Source organism: Caloenas nicobarica, chromosome 17 (assembly GCF_036013445.1).
Source record: "Caloenas nicobarica isolate bCalNic1 chromosome 17, bCalNic1.hap1, whole genome shotgun sequence".
Taxonomy (NCBI): Eukaryota; Metazoa; Chordata; class Aves; order Columbiformes; family Columbidae; genus Caloenas; species Caloenas nicobarica.
The window spans coordinates 5,806,945-5,833,120 of NC_088261.1; the positions used below are offsets into that span (position 1 = coordinate 5,806,945).

At 59.1% G+C, this 26,176-nt stretch overlaps 1 protein-coding gene across 1 annotated transcript; it reads left to right on the forward strand.

Moving 5' to 3' along the window:
- Positions 1 to 1,878: 1,878 nt before the first annotated feature.
- TMEM132E (transmembrane protein 132E) lies at positions 1,879 to 24,913 on the forward strand. Its single transcript, XM_065647180.1, has 9 exons — positions 1,879 to 1,952; positions 13,837 to 14,734; positions 15,108 to 15,248; positions 17,989 to 18,181; positions 18,409 to 18,552; positions 22,010 to 22,215; positions 22,814 to 23,093; positions 23,183 to 23,374; positions 23,885 to 24,913. Exons 1-9 carry the CDS (start codon positions 1,880 to 1,882, stop codon positions 24,911 to 24,913), a joined length of 3,156 nt encoding a protein of 1,051 aa, XP_065503252.1. The 5' UTR covers position 1,879.
- The last annotated feature ends 1,263 nt before the right edge of the window (positions 24,914 to 26,176 follow it).

Below are 26,176 nucleotides of genomic sequence, written 5' to 3' on the forward strand. Positions count from 1 at the left end.
ATGCTCCCCCAAACCCCATCTCTCCCTTGGTTCAGGCGGGACACGGGGAATCCCTCCCCTGCCCTGCTGTGAGCATCTCTGAGCCCTGGGGGAGAGGGTCCCTGGGTGTGTGGTGTGGGGGGCACCAGGCAGCCCACAAGGGACTGGGGCAATGGTGGTTGAACCCCCATCACCAGGGGAGCACAGGGGGTCCCCAGCCACTCCCAGCCATGCGTGGGGGTCCAGCCAGGCCCTGCCTGTGCACACAGTGCTGCAGGGAGTGGGGCGATAGGGCTGGTCCCCCTGGGGAGCCACGGGCAGAGGGGACGGGGAGGCAGGGGACACACTGGCCACAGCGGGGCTGGATGGGGAAGGGGCCCAAATCCCCCCAGCATGGAGAAAAGCGACCAAAACCAGCTGGCCCTCTGCACCCCAGGGGCGACAAGGCATGTGCCCCCTGATGCTCCGTACCTCTCAGCTCCCCCTCACCTCTCTCCCCGGGGGGTCCCCAACCCCCTTTTTTAATATTTCCCCTCGCACTGCGGTGTACGGCACGCAGGGGAGGGCCGGCCGTGCAGCCCCCCCCTCCCGCCGCACCCCTGGGTGCTGGGGTGGGGAGGTTCGGTTGGGAATCTGCTCGGGGGGCGTCGGGAAGCGGGGGCTGCATCGCATCGTACTGCACCCGCGGGGAGCGGGGCTGCGCTCGGCTGCCAGCTCCTCGGCCGAAGAGGAGGGGGGAGAAGAAGGAGGAGAGGGGAGGAGGAAGGCGCCTCCCCCTGCCGCCCTCCCCGCGCTGGCACCCACCGGAGCCCGATGCGGCTCCAGCCGGGCGAGCGGCCACGGGAGCGCCCAGCGGCGGGGCCCCCCCGGCGGCGGGCACGGGGCGGGGGGGGGTCCGCAGGGGGGCAAAGAGCAGAACCCCCCAACTTGCCGCTTTCCCCAAGGCTCCTGCACCTCCCTCTTTAATTTTATTTGCGAGCAGGAGGGGGTGCATTCCCCTCTTTAACCCAAGGGGGAGGCAGAGGAGGCGGGGACCCCCCCCTCCTTTGCATGCTCATGGCCGGGTCCCCCCGCTTGCAGCCCAAACAGGGGGGCAGCGGGTGAGTCCCGCCCCCCCCGGCTGCGAGGCGGCCGCTCCCCGTCCCCGCTCCCCCCAAACTTTGCCTTCGGATGCGGAGACTCCGCCACCGAGCTGCTCCTGCCGCTGATTAATTGCATCTGCCTGGGATTAATTATTCACCCGCCTGCTTTGGGTTGTGGTTTTTTTGTTACCGTTGGGTTTTTTTTCCTGGGGGTGGGGGGGGAGCGCTTTAATTCAGCTTTTTTTTTTTTTTTTTTTTTTTTCGGAAGAACCGCGCTTGGAAATCTGATTTTTATTCTTGTGCATGGAGGGGCTGGCGACCTGCTAGCCCTGCAGCATCATCCTTTATCAGAACGTCTTTTTTCATCTTTTTTTTTTTTTTCCCCCCCCCCAGGGAGGGGGTTACACGTGCTCTTGTCCCCCGCTCTCCCCGGCTCCTGAGGAGGAAGAGGAGGAGGAGGAAGGGGACCCGCCCCCGCCGGCTGGGCGCTCCCCCGGTCGCCCTGCAGACGCTGGTGGGGGGGTTGCGGCAGGTTTGGGGTGCGGGGTGGGGAGGGGTGGGGGGCCGGAGATGGGGTGCTCTGCTCGCTGAGCTGGGGGGGGCAAAGCCGAGCCCCCTCTAACCTGAGCCGGGTCCCCCCCCCCTCCCCAAATTCCGCCGTTGGCTGCTGCTCCCGGCTCGCACGTGGTTGGATTTAGGGGATTTCTGCGGGTTTTTTTGGTGCTTGTTTTGGATTCCTTTTATTTATTTTTATTTTGCCACGGGGGTGGCTCTGGCCCCCCCGGCTTTTTGGCTGCCCCCCCCCCCCCCACCTTGCAATGGCCTCTCCGGAGAAGATGCACCCCGGGCCGGCCGCCCTGCTCTGCTGCCTCTGGTCTCTGCTGCTCCCCGGTAAGTGCTGCCGGCGCCGGGCGGGGGGGTCAATGTGTGTGTTATGTGTGTGTCTGCATCATGGGGAGGGTTTGCACCCACCTCCCCTTCCAGCCCCATCTGCCCCTCCCGCCCAGGTACAACCCCTGCCCCATTGTGCCCGGCTGGGACCCCCCTCCCAGCTGCCATCTCCCCTGCTCCTCTGTGCCCCCGACCCCCGCAGTGAAATGGGTAAAGATTAGAGTTTATTCCTGGCTTAATAAAATGACAGCTTGTGTTTGTGAGCGCTTGCAGCGGGCTGTTTCCCCAGGCAGGGAGCAGAGTGGCAGGGGGGTAGATCCTCTCTGTCCCCCCCCTCAGCCCCATGTCTCCTTAATGCAGAGCTGCTTTAGCAGGAGGATCAGGGGCTTTATCTGCTATTATCCACTCGCTTATCCCCCAGACCCCCACCCAGACACTTTCCCAGCCTGTGCTGAGTTACAGGGCAAGTGCCGCTGAAGTGGCATCGTTTTGGGGTGGTGGAGATGGGGGTGCAGCCCCTACCATCCCTCTGTTTCTTTCTGATCCACCCCCCATGTTTTTGGGGGTTGGTGGTGCCGCTTTTCTCCCTGAGGCCTGGGCAGGGGGGGGCCCCGCTGCCTGTGCTCACTTGCCCTGAGTTGCATCCAAATCACTGCCGTGCCATAGCTGAGCTGCGGTGACATCCCGGCCTGCCCCGGTGACAGCTCTGGGGACACCAGCACCTGCTGCTGGGGGCTTTTTTGGCAAGCCAGAACGAAGCGGAGTCACGCACCCTGGGGGACACAGGGCTGGTTTTCCGTGGATCTTTTCTCAGCTGGTTTCTGTGTAAAACCAAGCCCCGCAGATGCTCCAGCCAAAGCGGCTTTCCCCGGCAGCTGGCTTGGCCAAGAAGACAGCGGGGGGCTGCTTGCAGTTTAGGGGGAGCCACCTGGACCCCTCCTGCCAGCCCAGCTCTGGCCGTGGGATCAGCGTGTCCTGGGGGCTGCGCTGCCCCACTCAAACGAGACCCTCCAGGAGCTGGAGGGATCTCTGGACCATGCCCAGCTCCATTTTGCACCGGCAGCCCATGGCCAAGGCACTTTTGGAGCTCAGACAGAGCTTTCTCAGGCATCTGCAGCCCCTCGAGGCTCTTTGAGGATCTTGGGGGGCTCCCCACCCACAGTGGTGAAATCAGGAGGAGGGGGGATGTTGGGAGCATTGCAAGGAGCCGACAGGGGGTTCCCCCCTGAAAAACTCTGACCCCAATGCAGGAAGAGAGATGCTTCAGGCTGGCGAGCACCGCAACTTCACGTAGCATCCTTTGGGGTGGCAGGTGCTGCTTCCCTGTACCCCAAGACTGGGTGTTTCCTGGGATGCTGCCTGGGCAGGGTTTGCTGGGCAGAGCTTCGCCTCTTTGGGATCCCAGGTCAGGGGCTTTGCAGGCGGGGGCCTGGCAGCCGGCAGGGAAGCGCAGTCTCCTCCCGCTCCTCAAATTTGCCTGGGTAAAATTCGGCCGTCTGGGTCAGTATTTCCCCATGGCGGGTGCGCTGCTGAAGGTGGCTGTGGGCTTTGCTGGCAGGCAATGAGAAATATCCCTGTGGAAGCGACCCATTGGGAATCGCCCCCGGTGCAGGGGCTGGATGCAGCCCCCTGTTCTCCACCCCCTCCTGGGCATTTCCCAGCCCCCCTGTTGCTGCTGGGACACCAACAGCTCCGTGTGTCAGGCCTCTGGTTTATCCCAGAGCAGGATCTGGCCCCTGGGCTGGGGGATGCCGTGGGTGGGGGGTCCCCGTGGCGGCGATGCCAGCACGAAGCGGCTGTGCCGGATGCGGGGCTGGGGCTCGCCGTGCTGCTGCGGGAGGATGCCTGTGCCGGCAGGGAGAGAAGCCTCTGCCAGGAGTTTCTAGGCTCTTTTCAGGATGTGCAGCTGCCCCTGCTGCCACTTTGGCCTTTCCTGGACAAATAAAGGTCTGGGAGGGAGCCGGAAAAAAAGGCCGAGAGCTCCGAACTCTCCCAGCCTTTCTTACAAATTGCTCGGGCTGGCTGTGGGGGGTCAGCCAGCGGCGAAGCTCCTGCTCGGGGTTTTTTATTCCCTTTTCTCTTGTTTTTTATTTAAGAGCAACCCTCAGCACCAGCCTTGCCAGCACTGGGAGCCCTGGGAGATGCTTGGCTACCGGCCCCAGATCAGCTGCTTCCAGGAAGGGTTGTTTGGTTTTTTTTGGCACTTCTGGGCTGGGATGGCCCCAGGGCTTGTGGGAGGAACGGACGGACAGACAGACCCTGGGGCAGGTGGTGTGTGCTCAGCGTGGTTGTGCTGTGAAGCTGCAAGGGACCTGTCGGAATGCGGCGTAGGTGGGATTTACCCGCTGGTTTGCAGAATAACTTGTGCTGGCTGTGGGGTTGAGCTTGGACTCCTGCATCTTCTCCCTGCTGCCTGCTGAGCCTCCTCTCCGCAGTGTGCCTCAGTTTCCCCTCTCCTGGAGGCAGCTCTCACCCAGAGGCAGCTCGGGGGTTATTGAGCATCTGTCTTGGTGTGCAAGGCAGGCTTGGGGTCTGGTGTGGGATCCTACATCTCTGGCTCCTCCATCCCGCTACTGGTGGGAATGGGGATGTGCTGGTCTCCCCATGTCTCCCACCGGTTATTCCCACCATGAGCAAGTCCCAGGCGTGGGGCTGGGGGTGAAGGACAACTCTGTGGTGACTCCATCCCTGGTGGGGGGCTCCAGGCAGTGCACTCCAACCCTGATGGGAGGAGATATGGACCACCCCCCATCCCTGTTTCAGCTCAGAGCATCTCCCAGCTCGCGGGTTTTCAGACCAGCAGGTGGAGATGTGCAATAACTTGCTGCTGAACCAGGAACGTTCACCCAGTGTTTGCTCATTTAACAGCCCATCCTGGCCAGACGGACGGGGTCGGTGCAGCTGAGCATCCTTAGCTCCAGCCAGAGAAGGGGCAACAATATCTGTCCTTGCCCTGGCAGGCAGGTGATAGGACAGAATTTGGCCTCTGTGCTGGGTTAAACCTGGCACAAGTTTTGCCTTCGCTGCCGCAGAAAAGAGGGTCACACAAGGGCAGCCCGGAGCCAAAAGCCGAAATGGTGGCCTTGTGTGACCCCAGGGCCCACTCCATCTCTCCCCAGCTCCGATACCTTAAATCCCAGCAGGGTGCTTGTGCTGCAACATGGGGGTACAAAGTTGGACACCCCACTGGGAAACTGCCTTCTCTTCTACATCTTTTGTCCTCTTGGTGCTGTTGAGGAAAGAGAAGAGGGTGTGGGATACTACCAGCAGTATGATGGAAATCCTCTGAGTGATGATTTTGGCAAGCATCAGTTGCAGGGTTTGGCCCTGGGGATTTTGAGATGCATTAAGTGCCTCGAAACCCTCATCCAGAGACATCTTTCGATGTGTGTGTTCACGATGTTGTACCCTGGACTCAGCCCTGCTACATCACTGGGGGAAAATGAGGCAGGGCATTGGGCGGTGGCAACTCCCCAGCTGGGGATTGCTTAGTGATTTTTAGAAAACCTGGCTATTTTTCTTTTTTTTAAGTGCTACTATTTAATTCACCCCACCATGACTGGCTGCTGAGGTCCCTCCTTGCCCAGCCTCTCTGCATCCTAAAAAGAGGGGGAAAGGGAAAACCAACCAGCGGGGTCCCTGCAGAGCATCCCAATGTTGCACCAGCGCATCCCAGCTCCATCTCCTCCTATAGCCCCCCAGGCTCTAACCGGGAGGTGGGCAGCAGAACATGGCCTCATCCTTGGAGATGATGGGTGAGGGGAGAGGCAGAACATGGCATAACCTGATTTTTTTTTTTTTTGCGGCTCCCGCAATTGTCTGGCTGAAATAGCCTGACATTGGGGTGTGGAGGAATCGGCAAGCTGCCTGTGTGTTCCCCTCCCGCGTGGCGCCCGTCGCTGCCACCGTACGAGCATGCTATCCATCTGGAAAAGGTCACTCTCGCTAATCTAATCAGTGTCTCTTATTATTAAATACACGGCTCTGCTAATGAGCAGCCCCCCGGGAAGGGAGGGAGGTGGCTGCTCCTGGGGTGGGACGCGCTGTGATGGGGCCAGGGACTCCAGCGGTGCCTTTGGGGACGGGGTGTCTCCCAGGGAGTTTGTCCGCATGTGATGCCAGAAGGAGACACGGTTCAATGGTGTGGAGTGAGGCAGGTCCTCGCCAAGGAGAGAGGAGGTTGGAGCTCAGTGTTTCCCTGAAAACTGGGAGACACAGGGTCCTCCATCTCCATTTGATGGTGGCCCTGTGTCCCCCGCCCTGGGGGAGGCACCAGCTGAGCTGGGGGACTTTTGGGCTGTCACCTCTCCCCAAAACGCCCCAGGCTTGGGATGCAGAGGCTGCTCCTTGGGATGTGGCTCTCCTGGGGACCGGTCCCTTCATTTTTCCTGAGCTGTTGCCCAACCTGTTGCTGTTCCCCCCTGGGCGCACGTCCCTTGCTCCTGGCTGGGTGCTGAGCCCCTCGCTCGCTGGTCCTGCCCCCCAGGAGGACGCCACAATCAAGGCAATTCGCAATCTTCGGATGGAGCTGCCGTCTCCTGCTGGTGAGCGTTTTCCCATCACTTGGACAAATTTGCTGTCCTTGATTTGTCACTAGCTCTGCTGACAGCCCAAGTGGGTGCTGCCAGGGTGGCTTTGCCCTGTCTGCGAGAGTTAACAGGGCAGGTTTTGCCACGATTAAATAGGCTCAGCTCTTCCACAAGAATGGCAAAAGTTGAGAATTAATTAATTTTTAATTTATTTTCTTTTAAGGAAAAGCTATGTTTTCCCTCTTGAAGATAAATAAAGTTGAAAACGCAATACCAGCCACTGCCATCTTGGTGTGGCTGCTGGATGCGTTTGTCTCCGGGTACCAGCTAAATTAAAAAAAACGAAGCGGATGTATTTGAGCTGTGCTTGTTTGGTGCTGTGGCTGCTTTGCCAAGTGCTGAGTTGGTGAAGTCCCCAGCCTGGTGCCTGTCCCCAACCCGGCTTTTGGGGGCCACCGAGTGGGGTCTAGGGCTGATGCTGGACCCCAGCCTCGGCTACAGACTGGGTTTATCTGCGGCTCCTTGTGTGCCTCTAGAATTGAATCCCACTCTGGCTCCAAACACAGCCTGACACGTGTCACCAGGGGAGAAAATTAATCAGTGACTAATCAGGCTGAAACGTGTCACTCGGCACAGCCCGGGCTGGCGGTGGCAGCTGGGGTGGCACAGCCCAGGGGGTGTATCTGGAGGGTGCTGGGAGGATGTTCCTGCTCCTGGCCATGGCAGGAGGGGACAAGGGGGATCCCAGCAGGACGTGGCTTTGGGAGGGTCACTGCATCGCCTCCACCCCAACACCATGATGATGGGGGCTTCTCCCTCGGGAGCTGCTGTCCCTGTCCCTGCTCGCCCAGGGCCACCCTGCAGGGCTCTCCTCACCGCCTGTCCCCGCACTGCTTTTGGCTCCCCCGGGGTGTTGTATTTGGGGAAACCATCTGTGCCCGCCTGCTGCAGGCACCAGGGTGGCTCCTCCTGGCATGGGGGGAACCTGGCAATGATGGGGATCCAGCCCCGGACCCCTGCCGGCTTTATCCCACAGCCCCTGAGCATCCTTGTGGACGTTCATGGTCAGGCACTTCCTCGTCTTTTTTCTCCCTCGCTTTTAATTCGTTTCTTCATTTTTCTTCCTCCTCCATAAATGCCCTCTCCTCCCCGTCCCCCGACCTGTCCCTTGCCATGATTTGTGGATATTGCTCTAAAGTAGCTGCCATGTAAAAGCCTTGCCGGCTCCAGGAATTTATGGCAGGCTGCGCCTCTGCACAGCACATCCCGTTTAGGCCATATTTATTTATTCCTTTAGGTTTCTTGGTTTTTATTTTTTGTTATATTTATTTTTTTCTCCGCCCCTTTTAATAATTTCCTGGGGGAAATGCAAAGCTCAGCATCACAGCCTGGTATGGCACTGGAATGGTTCCGCTTTGCTTAGAGCTGCCAGCCCCAAAAACCAGGCTGTGTCCCACCAGAATTTCTTATTTTATTGCTTCTGCTGATGAAGCCAGGCTGGACCATTTTGGAAGCGGAGAAGCTTCAAGGACCTAAAAGAAAGAATATAGCAGTGCCCACCAGGCGTAAGCACAACCCTGTATCAGACACTAGAAAATCCACTCAGAGCCAGAGCTGGTGCTCACGGGAAGACTTGGTTCACTTTTCCTGACCACCACCCACTCAGTTCCTACCCCGGGCTGGTTTTGGGAAGCCCGGACCAGTTTAACCTTCCAGGCTGTGGGTTGGGGTCCTCGGTATCATGGGGCTTCCCAGCCCTATTGCCCCATCACGTGGGCAGAGCTGGGGGCTGGGAGTGTCCCCATGTCCCCACGTCCCTCCCTTCCCTGCGGCCACAGCCAGAGCATCTCACTCTTGTGCGCTGGAGGAAGGTAATTTTACATTTGTAACAATTATTCACTTAATTGAGTTCCAATTAGCTGGGACTGGAGATGGAGGTTCTCGGCGTGTCGGAGAGAAGGAATAGCTTGTTGTCTTTTATGTCACTGAAAACAATTTTCAAGGTTCCGGTTGCTGGAAAACATTTAGGAGGTTTCCATGAGGGGCCCACTTGTGTTATCTAATTCGACTTGTGTTTTATTACTGGGTGGGTTTTTTTTCCCCAGCTATATTGAAACATGAACCAGAGAGGGGCTCATATTTGCGCTGACTGAATTTTGGGTGGAGGTGAAGGCACAGAGGCCTCCATTTCCCCTTTTTGTCATTTTTTAGGGTGTTTGGAGGCACTCATGCCACTGGGGTGGGAGTGTAACGTGGTGGGGATCAGTGTTACGGGGTGAGAAGGGGAAGGGATGGGTGCAATGCCTGGGATGGGTGGGGAGATGGTGTGCAAGCTGGGATTGCCTCTAGCTGGAGCATCCAGCTGTTGGGACATCCAGATGTTGGGCATCCCTGGGAGGTCCAGATGTGGCACATCCATGGCCAGAGATGGGACAGCCAGGGCTGGTGCTTCACATCACCGATATTTTGACATATCCCTTGGAGCTGAGTTTGGCCCATTGATGCACCAAGCCCCCAGTGCCTCCCATTAACACCGCAAGAGATTTTAACCCCTCCCCTCCCTCTTCTCCTCCAGAGGTTTTTCCTATACGCTCTTCCCCCGCTAAGTGGGGATATATGTGCCGGGAGCCCCCCGCCACATCCCATGGGATAAGCTGGGATAAAGATCCCCCCCGGAGCGTGGCAGGAGTGATCCCTATGGCAGACAGCTGGGGCTGGGGCTAAGCTGGAGCTCAGTGCTGGCTATCGGTGCTGGATAAGGGGAAGAGGAGGAGGAGGAGGCTCTTCAGCCTCGGGACGGCGGATGGGAGTAGGGATGGGGCTGGCGAGGCTGCAGCGGGAGCAGGATGGAGGGGCTGAGCTACGCTCCCCCTGTACCCCATTTGCTGGGGATTCAGGGCAAGAAAGGAACACGAAAGAGCCAGTGTTCCCCGCCAGCCTTAGATACATCCAGTCTGTCCGTCAGCCTCTTTTCCCGTGTGTCTGTCAGTCTGTCCCAAGCAGAGGAGATGGAGCGGGAGGGTGGCCGGTGGTGACTGAAATGCCACGCTGGAGCCCTTGCCGAAGAGGGGACGGGCAGAGGCTTTTGGTGCTGGAGATCCCCAGCAACAGCGAGACCCTTTGGCCTGGGGAGGGTCTTCTGGATTCCAAGGCAGGGCTGGAGGGTGCTGCTGCTGTCCCTGTGTGCCCCCGTGGGTGGGGGGAGCGGCTCAGCCCATCTGGCCATGCGGTTGTGCCCAGCGCGGGGCACATCTGGCCGGGCAGATGTGTGGGCTCAGCGAGGGGGTCACCATCAGTTGTGTGGTTCCACCCCCTGTCTCCCCATTTCTCCCTGCTGTGGGTTGCAGGCCCCCCCGTGGGCTGCCGTGGGGTGGGATGGAGGGGACACGCACGAGTCCTGTCCTGCCACAGGGCTGGGGTGGCTCCTCAGCCTGGGGGGTCCAGGCAGCCCCTGGGCTGGTCAGAGCCTGGCCAGGCACCGAGATCTGCTTTTTGCTGCTTGCGGTGCTGAACTGCAAGGGTGGAAGGACCATATGGTCCCCTCTGCGCCAGCCTAATAAAACCCAGAATGCAGGTCAGGCGCTGCAAATCCCGTTAACCGCAGCAGCCACAGAGCAGAGCCAGTGACTGGGGCTTAACCCTTCTGCCCCCCCAAACCCAGCCAGCCGAGAGGGCATGAGAGCCACCTGCCCTCCCAGGAGCTGCTGGAACCCAGGGCAGGGGCTGGGGACACTGGTGTGGGGACTGGAGTCTCCTGAGCTGTTGTGCTGTCCGTCCGTCCCCCCATCCTTTCATTGGTTCTTTCTCCTTCCATCCATCTGAAAGGAGGTTGTAGCATGGAGGGTGTTGGTCTCTGGTCCCAAGTAACAAGTGATAGGACAAGAGGGAATGGCCTCAAGTTGCACCAGGGGAGGTTTAGAATGGATATTAGGAAAAATTTCTTCCCAGAAAGGGTTGTCGGGCATTGGAACATGCTGCCCAGGGCAGTGGTGGAGTCACCATCCCTGGAAGGGTTGAACAGGCATGTAGATGAGGCTCTGAGGGACATGGGTTAGTGACAGTGTTGGGTTAGCAGTTGTACTTGATGATCTTGAGGCTCTCTTCCAACCAAAATCATTCTATGATCTTCCTTCCATCTCCTGAGCTGTTGTGCTGTCCCTCCCTCCCCTGAGCCAATGTGCTGTTCATCCATCCTTCCATCCATCACCTCTTCTCCCTCTTCCTGGAGTTATTCTTTTGCTGTCCAGCCATTTTCTGTCTGCCTATTTCCTTCGATCCATCCATCCTCCGTTCTGTCTGCTCGTTCCTCTGTCCTTATCCACCCTTTCTTCCTTACAGCCACGCATCCATACATCCAGGCATCGCTTTCCTCCCTTCTCCTTCCCTCCCCACCCTCTGTCCCTCGCAGTGCAGAGGCTCAGGCTGGGATCCACTCCCCTGGCATCCACCCCAGGCTGGATGTGCCTGGGTTAGACCCTCGCAGCAGGATTAGTTTATGGCCAAGTAACGGAGGCGCCGGTCCCGTCCCCCTCCCGGCGACAGATTATAGCATCATTTAAATGCATTTTGTCTGTGGAAGGAAATAGCTTCTCTGGGTGCCGGCAATCCGCTTGCGCTGAACTAATCGTGACCATCACATTAATCTCCATCCCAGCTCGTCCGCGCTCCCTTCCCCGATCCAGCATGGCCAGGGTGCGGGTCTGTGCCTGGGCTCAGTGCTGGGCCACCCCGGGTGTCCCCGCTGCAGCAGAGCTTGGCCACGCCGGGCTGCTGATTGCCACGGTGGCTTCTCTGAGTCGAGCAGGGTCCCCAGGACATCTCCTCTGCCTGGCTGTGGAGAGCAGAGGGGCTTTCCTTGCCCCCCCAGTGCACGACCCATATTTGCCATCAGAGAATCCTCATGATGAGGAGGAAGGAGCCGCTTGCTTGCGGCTCAGACTGGGGGGTCTCTGCCATGAGCCGAGGCTGAGTGGCAAATTGCAGACAAAAAGCTGGCTGCTTTTGCCCTCCCAATGCGGTGGGTGGCAGCGGGTTCCCCTCGCTGGGTGCAGACTGGGTCAGGCTGGGTGAAACTGGGTGCTCACCGGGACAGGGCAGCAGCTCCCCTGGCCCCCACCCAAAGGACAGATGGTGACATGGGGCATTTCATACCATCCAAAGGGTGGGGTTCACTCGGGGCTGCGCTGGGCATTGTTGGGCGTTTTTTGGGTGGGTTTTCTTCACAAATGACCTGATCCTTCCCCAAACCCCGGAGGTTTTAAGGGATGAAAACTGATGCTGTTCCAATGAGTCAGACTCTTTCCTGGGCTGCTTTTGCCTCCTTTGGTCCTGCCCAAGCAGTCAGACTCCTGTCACTCCAGCTGGTGGGTCGTTTCACAGCTTTTCCACAAATAATCTCATGCCTTGGACAAAATCCACTTTTCTAACTGCTTGGGGTGGCAGGAGCAGCCGTGGCAGCGTGAGCCGGGACGCAGGGAGGACACAAACCTTCACACTTCATGGCAGAAAGCAACCTCCCTTGTGGTTGGGAATTTATTTCTGAGCAGGACTGTACCTGTGGGTGCTTTTTGGGCCCCAGCACCTCTCCCGTAGTTCCTGGCTCTCCGGGAGGTGGGAAAACTGAGCAGGCGAGCGGGACGGGCTCAGCGGTGAGCAGGGTTAGTTTGCCGGGTGCCGAGCTGTGCCCACGGCAGTGCCGGCGCCGTGGCCTCACCGGTGATGCCAGCAGCACGTCCCCGGTGTCTACCCAGCCCCAAGGAACCGGCTGCCTGGCTCTCGGACAAGTTTCATCCCAGGCAGCGTAGCTGTGGATGCCGCCCATCCCCGTATCGAGTGCTAATCCTTTTATGAGCCCTCTAAGCTGCTTATCTCCCCTGTGCCCCGCAGCAGAGAGCTCCCCGGGTGGGCTGCGGGGTTCTGTGTCTCCTTCAGCCCCCAGGGGCCTGATCAAGGCTGGAAAAAGCCCCAGGGTCCCAGCATGCTCCGAAGCCCCCACCGGGGAGGGGGCTGAGCTGTTCCTGGGAGCTGAGCTGTCATATCCGCACCTCTTGCTGCCGGTTGACGCGGGTAATTTGGGCTCTCCTGTTCGGGAGCCACTTGGGAACAGTTGCAATCAACGCCAGGAACGGGGGTGTGGGGGGGTTGGCAGAGAGCCGAGGGGGGTGGGGGGGACCCGGGTCTCCTGGGAATCGCTGGCAGCCGCTGGTGGATGCAAAGACCTTGAGATGTCTTCCAGGCTCCTGCAGCTGCCGGCGCAGCGTGTGCTGTCAGCCCGGCTCTGTGCCGACCGCCTTTCGCAGCAGCTGTTTTAGCAGAAAGATTTTCATAGGGTTTCTCTCCACCTGCCAACCACGGCAATGGGGTGGTCAGTTGCCTCTGAGGGACTTGGGCAGCTCCACCCCCCGGGAGCGTGGGGCTGGCAGGCATTGCACCCTGCATGCAAGATGTTTATATGTATTTTTTTAAAGGCAAAATGGTGAAAATGAATGACAAAAGGTTTTTCCTAAGGGCTGGCAGACCTGGGCACTGCTGCATTTTGCACAAGGCGCCACCAACATCATCTTCATCACTTTTGTACCAGGTCATGTCCACGCCTGGAAAAGTTTGGGCTGGACCAGTTTTGGTGCACGGGGACAGTGGGTGTCATCCCTGGGTGGGTGATGGGTGACAGTCTGGCCCTGACACCACCCTTACAGGCAGCCTGCAGGTATGGAGTGGGTCTGGGGATTTTTTACCTTCCTCGTGTGACCTGGGAGCTAAAAGCAGGAGGAAAGCCTTGATCGTAGATACTTGCTAGTCAAAAATTAGCCTGGACCCACCTAATTTTTGGCAACAAGCCTCTGGAGAAACTCAGCATCCCTTTCTCCTGGTATTGGGAAGCAGAGATGTACCAGTTATGCCCAAGTGGGTCCGTGCTGTTTCAGCCAGTGCCTTGGTGTGGGTGCCAGAGTGGATGACCAGCACTTGGGCTCCCCAAGGTCAATAACGAAGTTGGATGCAGCTTCAACACACCCTGGTCCAGCCTTGGGCAGCCCCTGAGCATCCCTTCTCGCCAGACACCCCATCCCATGCCAAGGGTGGCTTCGGTGAGGCCGGAGCCACGCGCAGGGAAGCACAACGATGCTTAAGGTCCCCAGGGAGATCTTTTACGTTTTTTTTTTTTTTTTTTTTTGCAGAAGAGAAACTCAGCCAGGCTCTCGCTGCCCTCGTGAGGGGCTTGGAGGCTGAAACACCAGCTCCTCCTCACTGTAGGGCTGGACTGTTCCCACCTGGGTCTGCTCTCTGTGCTCTGGGGCTCGGGAGATGCTCTGAGGGGGATGCCCTGCACTAACTCACACTCTCCATCCTCTTTGCAGCCCACGCCAAGGGACCAGCCCCCAGCCCTGAGCCTGCCGAGCCCCCCGGTGCCATCTCGCTGCCCGTGAGTTACCGCCTGTCCAACACCCGCTTGGCTTTCTTCCTCAAGGAGGTGGGAGCCGGCCCAGCGGGCAACGGCAGCACCCCACTGCAACGTGCCGAGCCCTTCGTCGTCTTCCAGACCAAGGAGCTGCCCGTCCTCAACGTCACCCTGGGGCCCTTCAGCACGGGGCTGGTGCTGCCCAAGGAGCAGCTGCAGCCCTCCAGCACCCTGGAGGTCCCCGACCGCCTCACCGTCAACTGGAAGGTGCGCGCCTTCATCATCCAACCCCGGCTGGTGGCCAACCAACCCGTGGTCCAAGTGCTCTTCTACATCGCCGGCCGGGATTGGGATGACTTCGCCGTCACCGACCGGCTGCCCTGCGTGCAGCTCCACGCCTTCCGTGACGCCCGCGAGATCAAGAGCTCGTGTCGCCTGCGGGGCAGCCTGGCCACGTGCCTGGTGCAGGCAGAGCTGCCCCACGCCTGGTTTGGCCCCCCGGCCGTGCCGCTGGGCAGGAGGAAGAGCCCCGAGAGCCTGGAGGTGCCAGGCGAGAGCCAGCAAGCCGAGCTGTACTACACCCTGCACGCCCCCGACGGGGCTGGCCAGTGCCTTGGGGACACGGTCCCTCGCCGTGGGGCCGGGGGGGCCAGGACCGAGGGTCCCACGCAGCACCCGCTGCTGCGCATCGGTAGCGTCAGCCTCCTGCAGCTCCCGCCCGGGCAGCCCATGCAGGAGCATCGGCTGGACGGTAACATCTTCATCCGCCTGCCCGACAAGCCTCTCAAGCCGGGTGAGGTTCTGAGCATCCTCCTCTACCTGATGTCCAACTCCACGGTGGAGCACTTCACGCTCAGGTACGGTCCCGGGGCTGCCCCCGCCCTGGGAGCAGCCGCCTTTTGAGGGGGCGGTTGTTTCATCTGGGCTGTGCCAAGGCTGCCGTGGGCAGGAGGGAGAGGATGAGGACAGTGTGTTTCATTTGTGGGACCTGCCGGGCACTGGACTGGGTCTGGCAGGACTTTGGGAAGGTAAGGTAGGCCGTGGGGGCACCTGACGTGGTTTCGCAACATTCCGGGGCTTTGCAGTGGGAGCTTGTTGGAGAGAAGGGAAAGGTTGTTCATCCAGGATTTGAAGGGAAAAAAAATCTCCCTGCACCCACAGCAGGGTGTCTTGGAGGGCTCCAGGGGTGCCTGGGGGTGAGAATCCTGCCCTGACCATCGCTCTCCGCAGGGTCAAGGCCAAGAAAGGCGTCAACCTGCTCAGCACCAAGTCGAGGAGCGGGCAGTGGCTGGTGAGCTCGGAGCTGCTGACGGGCGGCAAGCACTCCACTGCCACCGTCGACGTGGCCAGGGCGGATGGCGCCGGGCCCAGGTAAGGGGACCCCCCTCCGCCCCCCGCAGCAGGGGCTGGGGAAATTGCAGGGGTTTTGGCTGGAGTGGTTCTCCCTTCATCCCCCATCTGGGTGCCTGGTTGGCTGTGGTGACACGTGGGTGCTGGCAGGGGAAACCGAGGCATGGTGGTGCACAGCCCGGACCGGGGCACTTGGGGGCATCAAAGGGAGATGAGCTATTTTGGGGTCAAACCGTCAGCACAGCTGAGGTTGAGGTAGATCCCCCACCGACAAGGGAAGGGGCTTAATTCTGTGTGTGGTTTTTAACCTTGGCCAGCACCGTGCAGCTGACTAAAGGGCAGGGGAAGGTGGATTTTGTGGCCCAAGGCGGATTTTGTGGCCCAAGGTGGGCAGGTTTGTGGTCAGGCACGCAGCTGCCCAGGGGCTCTGTGAGGTGGGATCTGCTCTGGGTCACCGCAGGTGACCAAGCTGGAGCTCAAGCAATGCGCTCGTAAGTCATGGGACCATTTCGCAGCTGCATCCCGAGCTTGGAGCTGGGATCCTGGCTGTGTTGGATGCTGGTGGGCACGTGCGGTGGATTTTGGGAGTGAATTGTGAAGCCACAGAGGATCCTCCAGTTTGGGGTGGAAGCATTTGAATTTTTTAAGAAGTTTTAATACCATGAGAGGCAACAGCTCTTTGCTGACTATCCTGGTGTCCCCTCTGGGAAGGAAGGAGAGCAGTCCTCTGGACCCTAAGGTGATGGATGAGTGTCAGGTGGGGAGCGTGAACCAAGGCAGCATCTTCTGCCCTGCTCAACATGAGGACGATGCCCTTTCCTGGGGCTTCGGGAAAGGCTCAAGTTGGTTGACGAGAATCCAGGGCATAGAAATGAGAATGATCTGAAGGAATGAGGACCCACAAAGCCAAGTTGAAAACCCAGAGGCTGCTCAGCCTGGGGAAGGGAGATGTGGGACTGGCCTGCAAGTGCACAGAGGCTGCAAGGACAAGGGACAGCTTTGCTCCTCACATCCGTGTGGGCAGGACGTGGCGAGCAAGGGCAGGTCAAAACCACCAACAGGAGAGACTCTCTGAAGAGCTGGAAAGCAATTATCCCCAGGCTGTGACATCTCCATCGCTGTGTCTTTGGGAAAAGGGAGACAAGTATTTCCAGGAGCCCGGTTAAAATGAGTTGATGCGCTTGAGCCATTCCTGCCCCTCTGCGCTGGAAATCTTTGTCTCTGCCCTCCACCCCAAAACTGAGCGAAACTGGGGACGAGTCCTTGCAGAAAGAAGACCCTCAGCTCTGACTACTTTGAACGTGAGCTCAAAAGCTGTCTGCAGAAAACCCCTCCAACAGGCTTACCCAGAGGATGGATTTTCCTTTACCCCACACCGTTGCTGCCAGATACAAACTGCAACCGCAGCATCCGAGCCTGCAGCCACGTGGGTGACATCGCAGTGTCCCCAGGGCCATGAGTCCCCCCATCCTCTGCACGGCCACCCCAGCACCCCGACACGCAGCTGCCAGACCTGCCGCCAGCGAGATCATCTCCTCTCCCCCTTCCCCCTCTCCCCGTCTGCCGCCGCCGCTTCAAATCAGCCTGGAAAGGTTAGAGACTGAGGATGAATTTAAAGTGATTATAATCACCTTTTAGACAAACAACTCCATCAAATATTAACGAAATGGCAAGTATGAATGACTCAAAGCCGTGTTGCCCTCCAGGCTGTGCAGCCGGAGGAGTTTGCTTTGCTGGGGCTCTGGGGGCTTTTGGCAGCGCCGACTGTGTAGGGAGCAGAAAAAAGCCCTGAGCTTTGGGGTGATAATGGCTGATTTTGGATGTTTTGCACCCCAGCAGCCGCACCTTTAGCTATCCCCCAAATCTGGGCAGCCCAGCTCCTGTCTCTGCTGTGGCCGAGAGCAGATGATGCTCAGGGAGGGCAGAAGACGGTGACTGTCCCCTGGCAGGGCTTCTGGGATGCCTGGAGCAGCCCTGGCTTCTTGCTCTCCTCTTTCTCCTCTCCCTTTCGCTCATTAGATATTTATCAGAGAGAAACTCAACGGTATCCTGCATCCCCAGATCGATGGGATCTTCTCAAAGGCTGCTACACGTCGAGAAGAGAGTGTGGCCAGTCCCGGCTTTCCCTTGTGCAGGGATTTTACCTTTCCTGCTCAGGGACTTTTGCTGGCTCTGTGGTTCACGGGGACTCTGGGGTGTCCCCTGGAGATGCTTTGGTTTTGGAAGGAAGTTTAGCTTGGAGGGTGCCCTCCTGGGCGTGGGGCATGTGGGGTTTGACCTGCAGGAGATGAGCGTGCAGGTGGGAGCAGCCCAAAGCGGTAAATCCAGCTGTGCTGCTGGGAAGGTGGAGCCAGGGAGGTGCGAGCGGCACCTGCAACCACCCACTGTCCCCCGGGGCCGTGGCCGCACACTCACCCTGTGATGATGTATCACCCACGGCCTTGGGAGAGCACCCGCTTGAGCTGCCAAGGGGAGAGGCAGTGAAATGCATTTCTCCTTCCCACTGCAGAGATTCCCATGGGAATCTGCAGGTTTCTGTCGGATCAGCCCCTGAGAGAGCGGGGGATCAGGGCTGCTGTGTTTGGGAGAACCGAGGTGGCACCCGCAGCATGGTCCCTCTGGGAGGCAGGGGGACCCTGAGAAGAGACTCGCTGGGGATGCTCTGCATCACTAGAGGGGACTGCCCAGTGCCGATCCCGGGGTGTCTGCCAGACCCAGGGCACCCTTGCTCATGGGGCACCCCTCCTGTCCGCCTGCCCAGGGATGGGGACTCCTCCTCTGAGATCATGCAGCTGGATTTCGAGATGGAGAACTTCACCAGCCAGTCGGTGACGCGCCGCATCATGTGGCACATCGACTACCGGGGCCGCAACCCCCCGCCCGACCTGGAGAAGGTGGTGACAGAGCTGACGGTCATCCAGAGGGACATCCGGGCCATCGTGCCCCTGGCCATGGTGAGTGGGTTCCCACCCTTGCTTAGCTTATCAGGTTTGATGTTGGGGATGGATTGGGTCCCCCTGAGGAATCTCCCACTGACCTGCAGCACCTGCATATCCCACCCACCTACATACGGGTCCTTCCTTGCCCCAGGGCTGGAGCAGGAGAGTGGCCAGGTGGGATCTGGCCCCAGGGGGACAGGCTGCCCTCTAACGTGATGGTCCCCTTTGTGCCTCATCCCCAGGACACAGAAATCATCAACACGGCCATCCTGACGGGGCGGACAGTGGCCATTCCCGTGAAGGTCATCGCCATTGAGCTGAGCGGTGTCATCGTGGATGTCTCGGCTATGGTTGAGTGCAAGTCCAACAACGAAGACATCATCAAGGTGGGTGCAGGGAGGGGGTTTCCCCCAGGTGTGCTGACCCCAACAGTGGCGTGGGCTGGTGCTGCATGAAGCTGGAGCTGTTGTACTGCACAAGCCCACCTCATCCCGAGCATCACCCCTCAGTGGCTTTGGTCCACGTGTGCCTCTCCCGGGGAGCTGCTGGGAGAAGGACAAGACACTTTGTCACTGTCCCCAAAGAGGTTGTGGGATGCTCCAGCACTGTGCAGGCTGGCACCAGGCAGCAGCAATAACTATGGGTTATCACGGCACTTAGTGCTGATAAGGTGAAATATTGTCACCTCTCAATGCAAGCTGCACATTCTCATCAGCGGCTTCACTCGTGCCTCCAGGTGACATGTATCTCCCGTTTGGATCAGGTGCTGGGCTGAGCTGGGATTGAGGGCTGACCGCAGTGAGGTGTCAGGGGACGAGCTGGGCAGTTGGGGATGAGGAAGGGAAAAGGGAGACTGAGGGAGAGGAGCAAGAGGGGCTGCATGGGGGAGATGCTGATCAGGTGAATGCAAAGGGTGTGCTGCTGCAGTGGCAGCAACTGCCCGTGCATCCGCCCCAGCCACCGAGGCAGCAGTCTGTCCTCGAACACAGACATGATTTTTCCATAACCAGGCCCATTCATCCATATACATTTTTCTATCACTGTATGTATCCATCTATTCACCCGCTGTATTATTCTATCACCATATCTATCCACCCACCCAGAGACATCACCACCTTCTCCCAAACGCCTCCCACTCCTCTCCCGGCATGCACCCAGCCAGCCCGCCTTCTCCATGTCCCCACTGTGTGAGGAAGAGGCAGGGAGCCATGCGGGGGGTCTGGGCTCCCCCATGTCCCCCAGCTTTGGGGCCATGGCCCCTTTTCCCCTTCTGCACTGGCCACTCTCCCAGCTGAGCCGGGGTGACGGGCAGAGCCCTGTCCCTGTGCCCCAGCTGCATTGGGGTTTGCTCTCCCCAGCAGTCCAGGGGTGCATAGGTGGGTGACAGCCGGTGTCGCAAACTGTTTACCCAAGTTCTTGACTAAAACTCCCATCTGTGTGATTTACAGCAATGGGTCTAATTTATGGAGAGCGGTCCTCCGCAGTGTGATAAAACACTGGAGCAATAATACACTTCAGGATGGACTCCAAGACACTTAAACTGTTTAATGTGCTGCCTTTCTACTCATAAATCTATTTACACGCTGTCCCCAGTCCTGGGGGGAGCAGACACTTGCACACAAGCCGGGATGAATAATGCATGGAGCAGCCCTCCGGCCCCGGCTCGCCTCCCGCTCGCCGCTCGCAGCCCTGTGCAATTTCTTGCTGAGTTATTTTGTGTTTGTGCGGAAGCTTTGTTTCTAAAGGGAGCTCTCAGTTACCTGCTGAGATTGGGGAGTATGATTATGGTGTCAAGGCTGTAAACCTGTTACATAAATCAAAGCTTACATCGTGGGATGCGCTGTCTGTTCCTGTAAATAATTTAACGGGAAGGAGGGCTGGGGAGCTGCTCCTCCTGTGGCTCGGTGGTGGTTGCTCTCATGTGTAATGTGGAGGGGAAACGTCCTGGACCTGGTGGACATCACCGTGAATATGCCAGGGCCACTGATGAAGGGTGGTGGGAGAGCATGGGTGGGAGTTGTCACCCTCATCCCCCTCTGCAGTGACACAGGGTGACTGCCCGTGCTCAGCCCAGAGAAGAGGACCTCATTACTAAAGGTAGCATAGAAGTTATCCCCCTTCCCTGCCTGCATTATGGCCTTGGGGACTGTGTACCCGTCAAGGGACATACGGGGATTGGAAGGGCTACCTCTGCTGCCAGCGATGCTCAATGGGGGATGTTGAAGCTCACCTGCCATGTGAACCTTTCTCAGGAGCCACCATCCACATGAGCTTGAGGACCCACCAGGAGCAAGTCAGCTCAGCAGGACTGCAGCCTCGGGGACCCTGGTCACCCACAGCCACCACCGGCACCTCTGGCTGGCCAACATGGGGTCCCACCAGCCGTGGTGGCTCTTCCCACTCCTGAGGGCCTTGGAGAAGATGTGTCCCCTTGATCCCATGCTTGAGGCTGTGCCAAGGCGGGGGAGCTCCTCACCGCAGAAGCGGAGCCTTGGCTCGGAGCCCGGGCAGACATCAGCCTCTCGCTTCCCGATGCCTTGCTGCAAATCCGGGAAGTTTCTCTGAGCAAGCATGCAGTTCATTTAAAGGCTAATCTGCAGTCACTCCATCATCAGGACAGGCCTGACGTGCTGGGATTTTTTGTTGTCATAGTTTCAACCCCCCAATTGCAAAGCAAGTGGTCCCCAGAAGAAGATGCCGGGGGGATTTATTAGCTACGGTAATGCAAGCAGCAGCCCATCATATTTATTGTGATAAATGGCACAATATCCAGAGCACTCTGTTGCTGGAGGATTCACCCAGGAGCTCATCTTTATTCAGATGCTGCCCCACCAGAGATGAGATTGTCTTTTCAGACGTGCTGAGCTGGTATCTCTGATACGAAGATGAGGAACAAACCCTCCTGCATTGCACTTCCCTCCCATGCCCGGGGAGCAGGGACTTCCCAAGGAGCCCAGGTCCCAGATTCTGCGTCCTCCTCCAGCCCTGGAGACCACAGACACCTCATGGTGGGCTCCAGCAGCCGAAACACGGAGCTCTTGGAGAAGCTGAGCCCTGCTTGTGGCCTCCAAAATGCAAAGTTCCTGCAGCTGAATGACCGCAGGTGCCTGAAGATAAGGTGGGGAGAGAGACGGGGATGCTGTCACCTCTGCTGCCAGCTACCACGCAGCATGGGCTCAACCCCTTATCAGCCATCAGAGAATCCATGTGGGAGAGCAGTTTGTTGGAAATGAGCCCGTCTGTGCTGTTGAGATGCATGGCGCATCTGCTTGCTGAGCAAACGGGATTTTTTTTTCCCAGTGGCAAACAACTCGGATGTAATTCCTGATGGTGTGACAGGGGAAAAGGGGGGTCAGGGTTGGGCCATGGAGCTGCTGCAGATGAGAGGTTGGAGCTTCCCCAGCCTCGTTGTCTCCTGCCACCCTTACTGGGAAGAAGATGCTGTTGACCCTGATGGCCTCAGCCAAAACACAGGCGATGCTGTAGTGGCTTCCTCTTGGGTCCTTAATTGGCTGAGATTGGTTGGCAATAAGTGCCCCCGCCCCGGATGTATGTGTTTTATAGCAAATTTAACTAATGGTATTTGCACTAATGGGAATTAAAAGAGCAAGAGAGAGAGAAGATGAACGTGAGGGCTCAGATGAACTCCAGGAAGCTCTTGCTGGGGTTACTGGGGGGTATGGGGACAAGGCACCGGTGGGTACCTGCGCACAGGGCTGGTCTGTGCTGGCTGCCTTCGCTCTCTGGAAGTGGACCGAGGTGATTTTTGGGAGCAAATGTCATCCAGGATGAGCAGTTTGCAACCTTTGTGAAGCAACCCCTTCATCCTCCCTTCTCCCCCAGGTCTCCAGCAGTTGTGACTACGTCTTTGTCAGCGGGAAGGAGTCACGGGGCTCCATGAGTGCCCGGGTCACCTTCACCTACGAGCACCTCTCTGCGCCGCTGGAGATGACGGTGTGGGTGCCCAAACTGCCGCTGCACATCGAGCTCTCGGACGCCCGACTAAGCCAAGTGAAGGGCTGGAGAGTGCCCATCCTGCCGGACAGGAGGTGGGTGCTATGGGGCCACCATGCCTGGGGTCTGTCCAACCTGGAGAAGGCAAGGTGAAGGTGGTGCTGAGGGTCTAATTGCCATGTTCAACTACGTAATGAGGGGGTTTTAAAGATGGTGGAGCTGGAGGTCATCTCAGGGGTCCTCCATGAAAAGGTGAGAGATTGTGGACACAGGTGGCATGTTTGTATGGAGGAGAAAAGTTTCACAATGTGGTCGGTCAAATGCTGGAGCTGGTGGGGAACATCCATCTTTGGCAATGCTCAGAAGTCTGGATGAGGCCAGGAACAGACAAGATCTAAAGTTAGCCCTGCTTTGAGGTCTAGAGACAACCAGGTACCCATCCCAACCCAAGATATCTCATCCTTTTTCCTGGTTAGGGGACAGAGATGCTGGTGACCCCCTTAAAGCCCTCAAAGACCTCATGGGCCACAAGCATCCTTTTTGACCAGGAGCCACCAGTTTTTTTCCCCTGCTTGGGGAGACCCTTTGTATCTCCCTGCCCAGCCACCCCTCTCCTTTCCGGGGGGGGCCGAAGAGCTGCAGTGCTGGGGGGGAGCTTGGCAGCACTTGCCCACCCACTGCCCCATCCCGCAGGTCGGTGCGGGACAGCGAGCACGAGGAGGATGAAGAGGAGAGGAAGCAGAGCCGGGGCTGTGCCCTGCAGTACCAACACGCCACGCTGCAGGTCTTCACCCAGTTCCACACCACGGCGGCAGAGGGCACGGGGCAGGTGGTCACCATGCTGGGGCCCGACTGGCTGGTGGAGGTCACCGACCTGGTCAGTGACTTCATGCGCGTGGACGACCCGCGGGTGGCCCACATGGTGGACAGCTTCACGCTGGCCGGGAGGGAGCCGGGCACCACGCTCTTCAAGGTACCCCCACCCCCCCCGGCTGCCTGTCCCCACCTCTGCCAGTTTGGCTGGGGGTGGCAGGTGGTGACAGGCACCCTCGTCCCCTGCAGGTCGTGTCCCCGCTCATGGAGGCAGTGCTGGGCGAGACGCTGGTGACGGTGGCGGAGGAGAAGGTCAGCATCACGGACCTCAAGGCCCAGGTGGTCTCCAGCCTCTCGCTGTCCCTCCACCCCAGCCCTGGCAATAGCCACACCATCATTGCCCGGACATCCGTCCAGCAGACCCTCAGCTTCTTCAAGCAGGTGAGGCCGGGGGGTGCATTTGGGCTTGGAGGGCCCGGTGGGGGGCTTAGGGTGGGGTGAGGGCTCCATCTACAAACCTCCCATCCCAAATCCTGCCCACAGTCACCCAGGCCCCCACAGCACCCACTGTCCTCCAGACACCCTAGTGACCCTCAAAGCACTCTAGAAACCTTCATGCAGACCTATGAACCAACCCTTGGGACAAGACACAACCATGGGGACAAAGGGGTCTGGAACAAATCCTATACAGTTCCCAGCCCAGCTCTGGTAGCCACATTTGACACCTCTGGGGCTGGGATTTGGGCTGAGCCTGGGCAAGCGTGGGGAAAATTTAGAGAAGAACAGGCAAAAGGGAAAAGCTAGATAATGGTTAGAAGGAACGAGATGGATGGTGGAGGGATAAAGGGTGAATTTGATGGAGAGAAGGATGCAAAGGAGAAGGGATGGAGGGATGGGTGCAGGTGGGACTGGCATCGTGCTGGGCAACCGGTGCCTGTGTTGGTCCCGCAGGAAGCGCTCCTGAGCCTGTGGATTTCCTACAGTGACGGCACCACGGCCCCCCTCTCCCTCTATGACCCCAAGGACTACAACCTGGTGGTGACCAGCCTGGATGAGAAGGTGGTCTCGGTGACCCAGGACCGGGCGTTCCCCTTGGTGGTGGCGGAAAGCGAGGGCACGGGGGAGCTGCTGCGGGCCGAGCTGATCATCTGCGAGAGCTGCCAGAAAACCAAGCGCAAGAGTGTGCTCTTCACAGCCTTGGTCAGTGTACGGGTCCACTTTGGGTCCGAGGAGGACCCAACTTATGACTATGACCACGTGCCCAGCAAGCCAGGGCTGGCGGAGACAGGGGCGAGCACCACCCTGCGGGCAGAGGTGGAGAGGAAAGCGGAGCCCAGCGAGGACAGTAGGATGTCCGGCGCATCTCACCCCACCGAGGACTTCCCCACCATCCCCACCGGCTTTGTCCAGGTGACCAGGGGGCTGACGGACCTGGAGATAGGCATGTACGCCCTCCTGGGCGTCTTCTGTCTGGCCATCTTGGTCTTCCTCATCAACTGCATTGTCTTTGTGCTGAAATACCGGCACAAACGCATCCCACCTGAAGGCCAGACCAACATGGACCATTCCCACCACTGGGTCTTCTTGGGCAACGGGCAGCCCTTGCGGGCTCACAATGACCTCTCCCCACAGCCCGAGAGCCCCGGGAACCCCCTGGAAAACGTCCAGACCTGCTGCCATGGGGACCACCACAGCAGCGGGAGCTCACAGACCAGTGTGCAGAGCCAGGTCCATGGCCGCGGGGACGGTTCCTCGGGGGGCTCCACGCGGGACCAGAGCGAGGACCCGCTCAACTCTCCCACCTCCAAACGGAAGCGGGTGAAGTTCACCACCTTTGCCACGCTGCCCTCGGACGAGTTGGCCTACAACTCCATCCCCATCGCTGATGAGGAGGACTTGGAGTGGGTCTGCCAGGACATGGGGCTGCAAGACCCCGAAGAGCTTCACAACTACATCCGCAGAATCAAAGAGATCGCTTAATGCGGGGGCCGAGGGGCAGGGGAGGGAGGGGGCTGCCACACCGTGCCACACCATACCACGCCATGCCACGCCACGCTGGCTGCTTCCCCGGGGCTGGAGACCCAAATTTGGTTCTCTTGTGCATTCCTTCTGCATATCTCACGTCCTCCTCACCCTGTCGGAACACACCCCCAGGGGCCTTTTTATTTTCTTGCCCTTTACGGTCTGGTTTTCTCAGCGCACATGTGGCCCCCAGCCCGTGGCAAGGGGGCAGTGGAAGGGTGAGCTGGGGCGGGCAGGAGGTGGATGGGGTCAAACTCTCGGGGTGTGTGTGAGTGCGTGTCCAACGGCGAACGGGGCAGGATGATGCTGTGGGTCCTTCCCTGTGGGGAGTGGAAGAGGGGAGAGGTCTTGGCCCCCCAGGAGCGTGGTGGGTGGGGGCCTCCCAAACGTGACCCCCCTGCCTTCGCTGTGCTCGGTTGCACAATTTTGGAGGTGAGTGCTGGTTCAGGGATTTGTTGGGGTGTCAGGGAGCTCTTGCTGCCCCACGCTGTGGGTGATGCTGGGGGTTGTGGGGGAGTGCCAGGGGGCTGGAGCCCCATGGCCATGTTTCTGGGACACCGCTGCTGCATCCCAGCCCCAAATGCTGGGCTCAACCCCTCCCTTTGGTGTGGGCCATGTGGGGCGGTGACAGTAACATTTGCCACAGGAGCATCCCTTGAGGACCGCAGGCTGCTGCCTCTGCCCCCACAGCTGCCTGGGGAAGGCTGTGACCCCTGGGCAGGGGCAGTTTGGAGGTGCCCAGCAAATTTGCTGCCTGTGAGCTTGTCTGGCCATCCCTCTCCCTCTGTTCCCAGCTATGGGACTGGTGCTGGCCCCCTCCACCCAGTAGCCCTGGTGGGACCCCCAGAGCCAGCCCCTGGTTTCTGTCTGGGATAAGGTTCTGGGGCTGGGAGGTGATGCGAGGGCTGCCCACCACTGCGAGGTGGGGGGCAAACCTGGGTGGGGACACCCGAAATGGAACCAGTGCCAGCCCAGTCCCACCAGTGCCAGCCCAGCAGGGATGCCCGGCGCCAGGCTCAGCCCCCGCGGTGCCTTCTGACTGCCATCACACAATGCCTCCCGGGTCACCCCACACTGGTGGCAGCTCCCAGCCCCTCTGGCTCACCTGAGAGCCCCCCCAATGCAGGGCCTCCCCATCACCCAGCGCAGAGCATCCTCAGCTGGGTTAACTCTGTGGGGACACCTGGGTACCAGGGCTGGCAGCTTGGGGGTCCCGGGTTG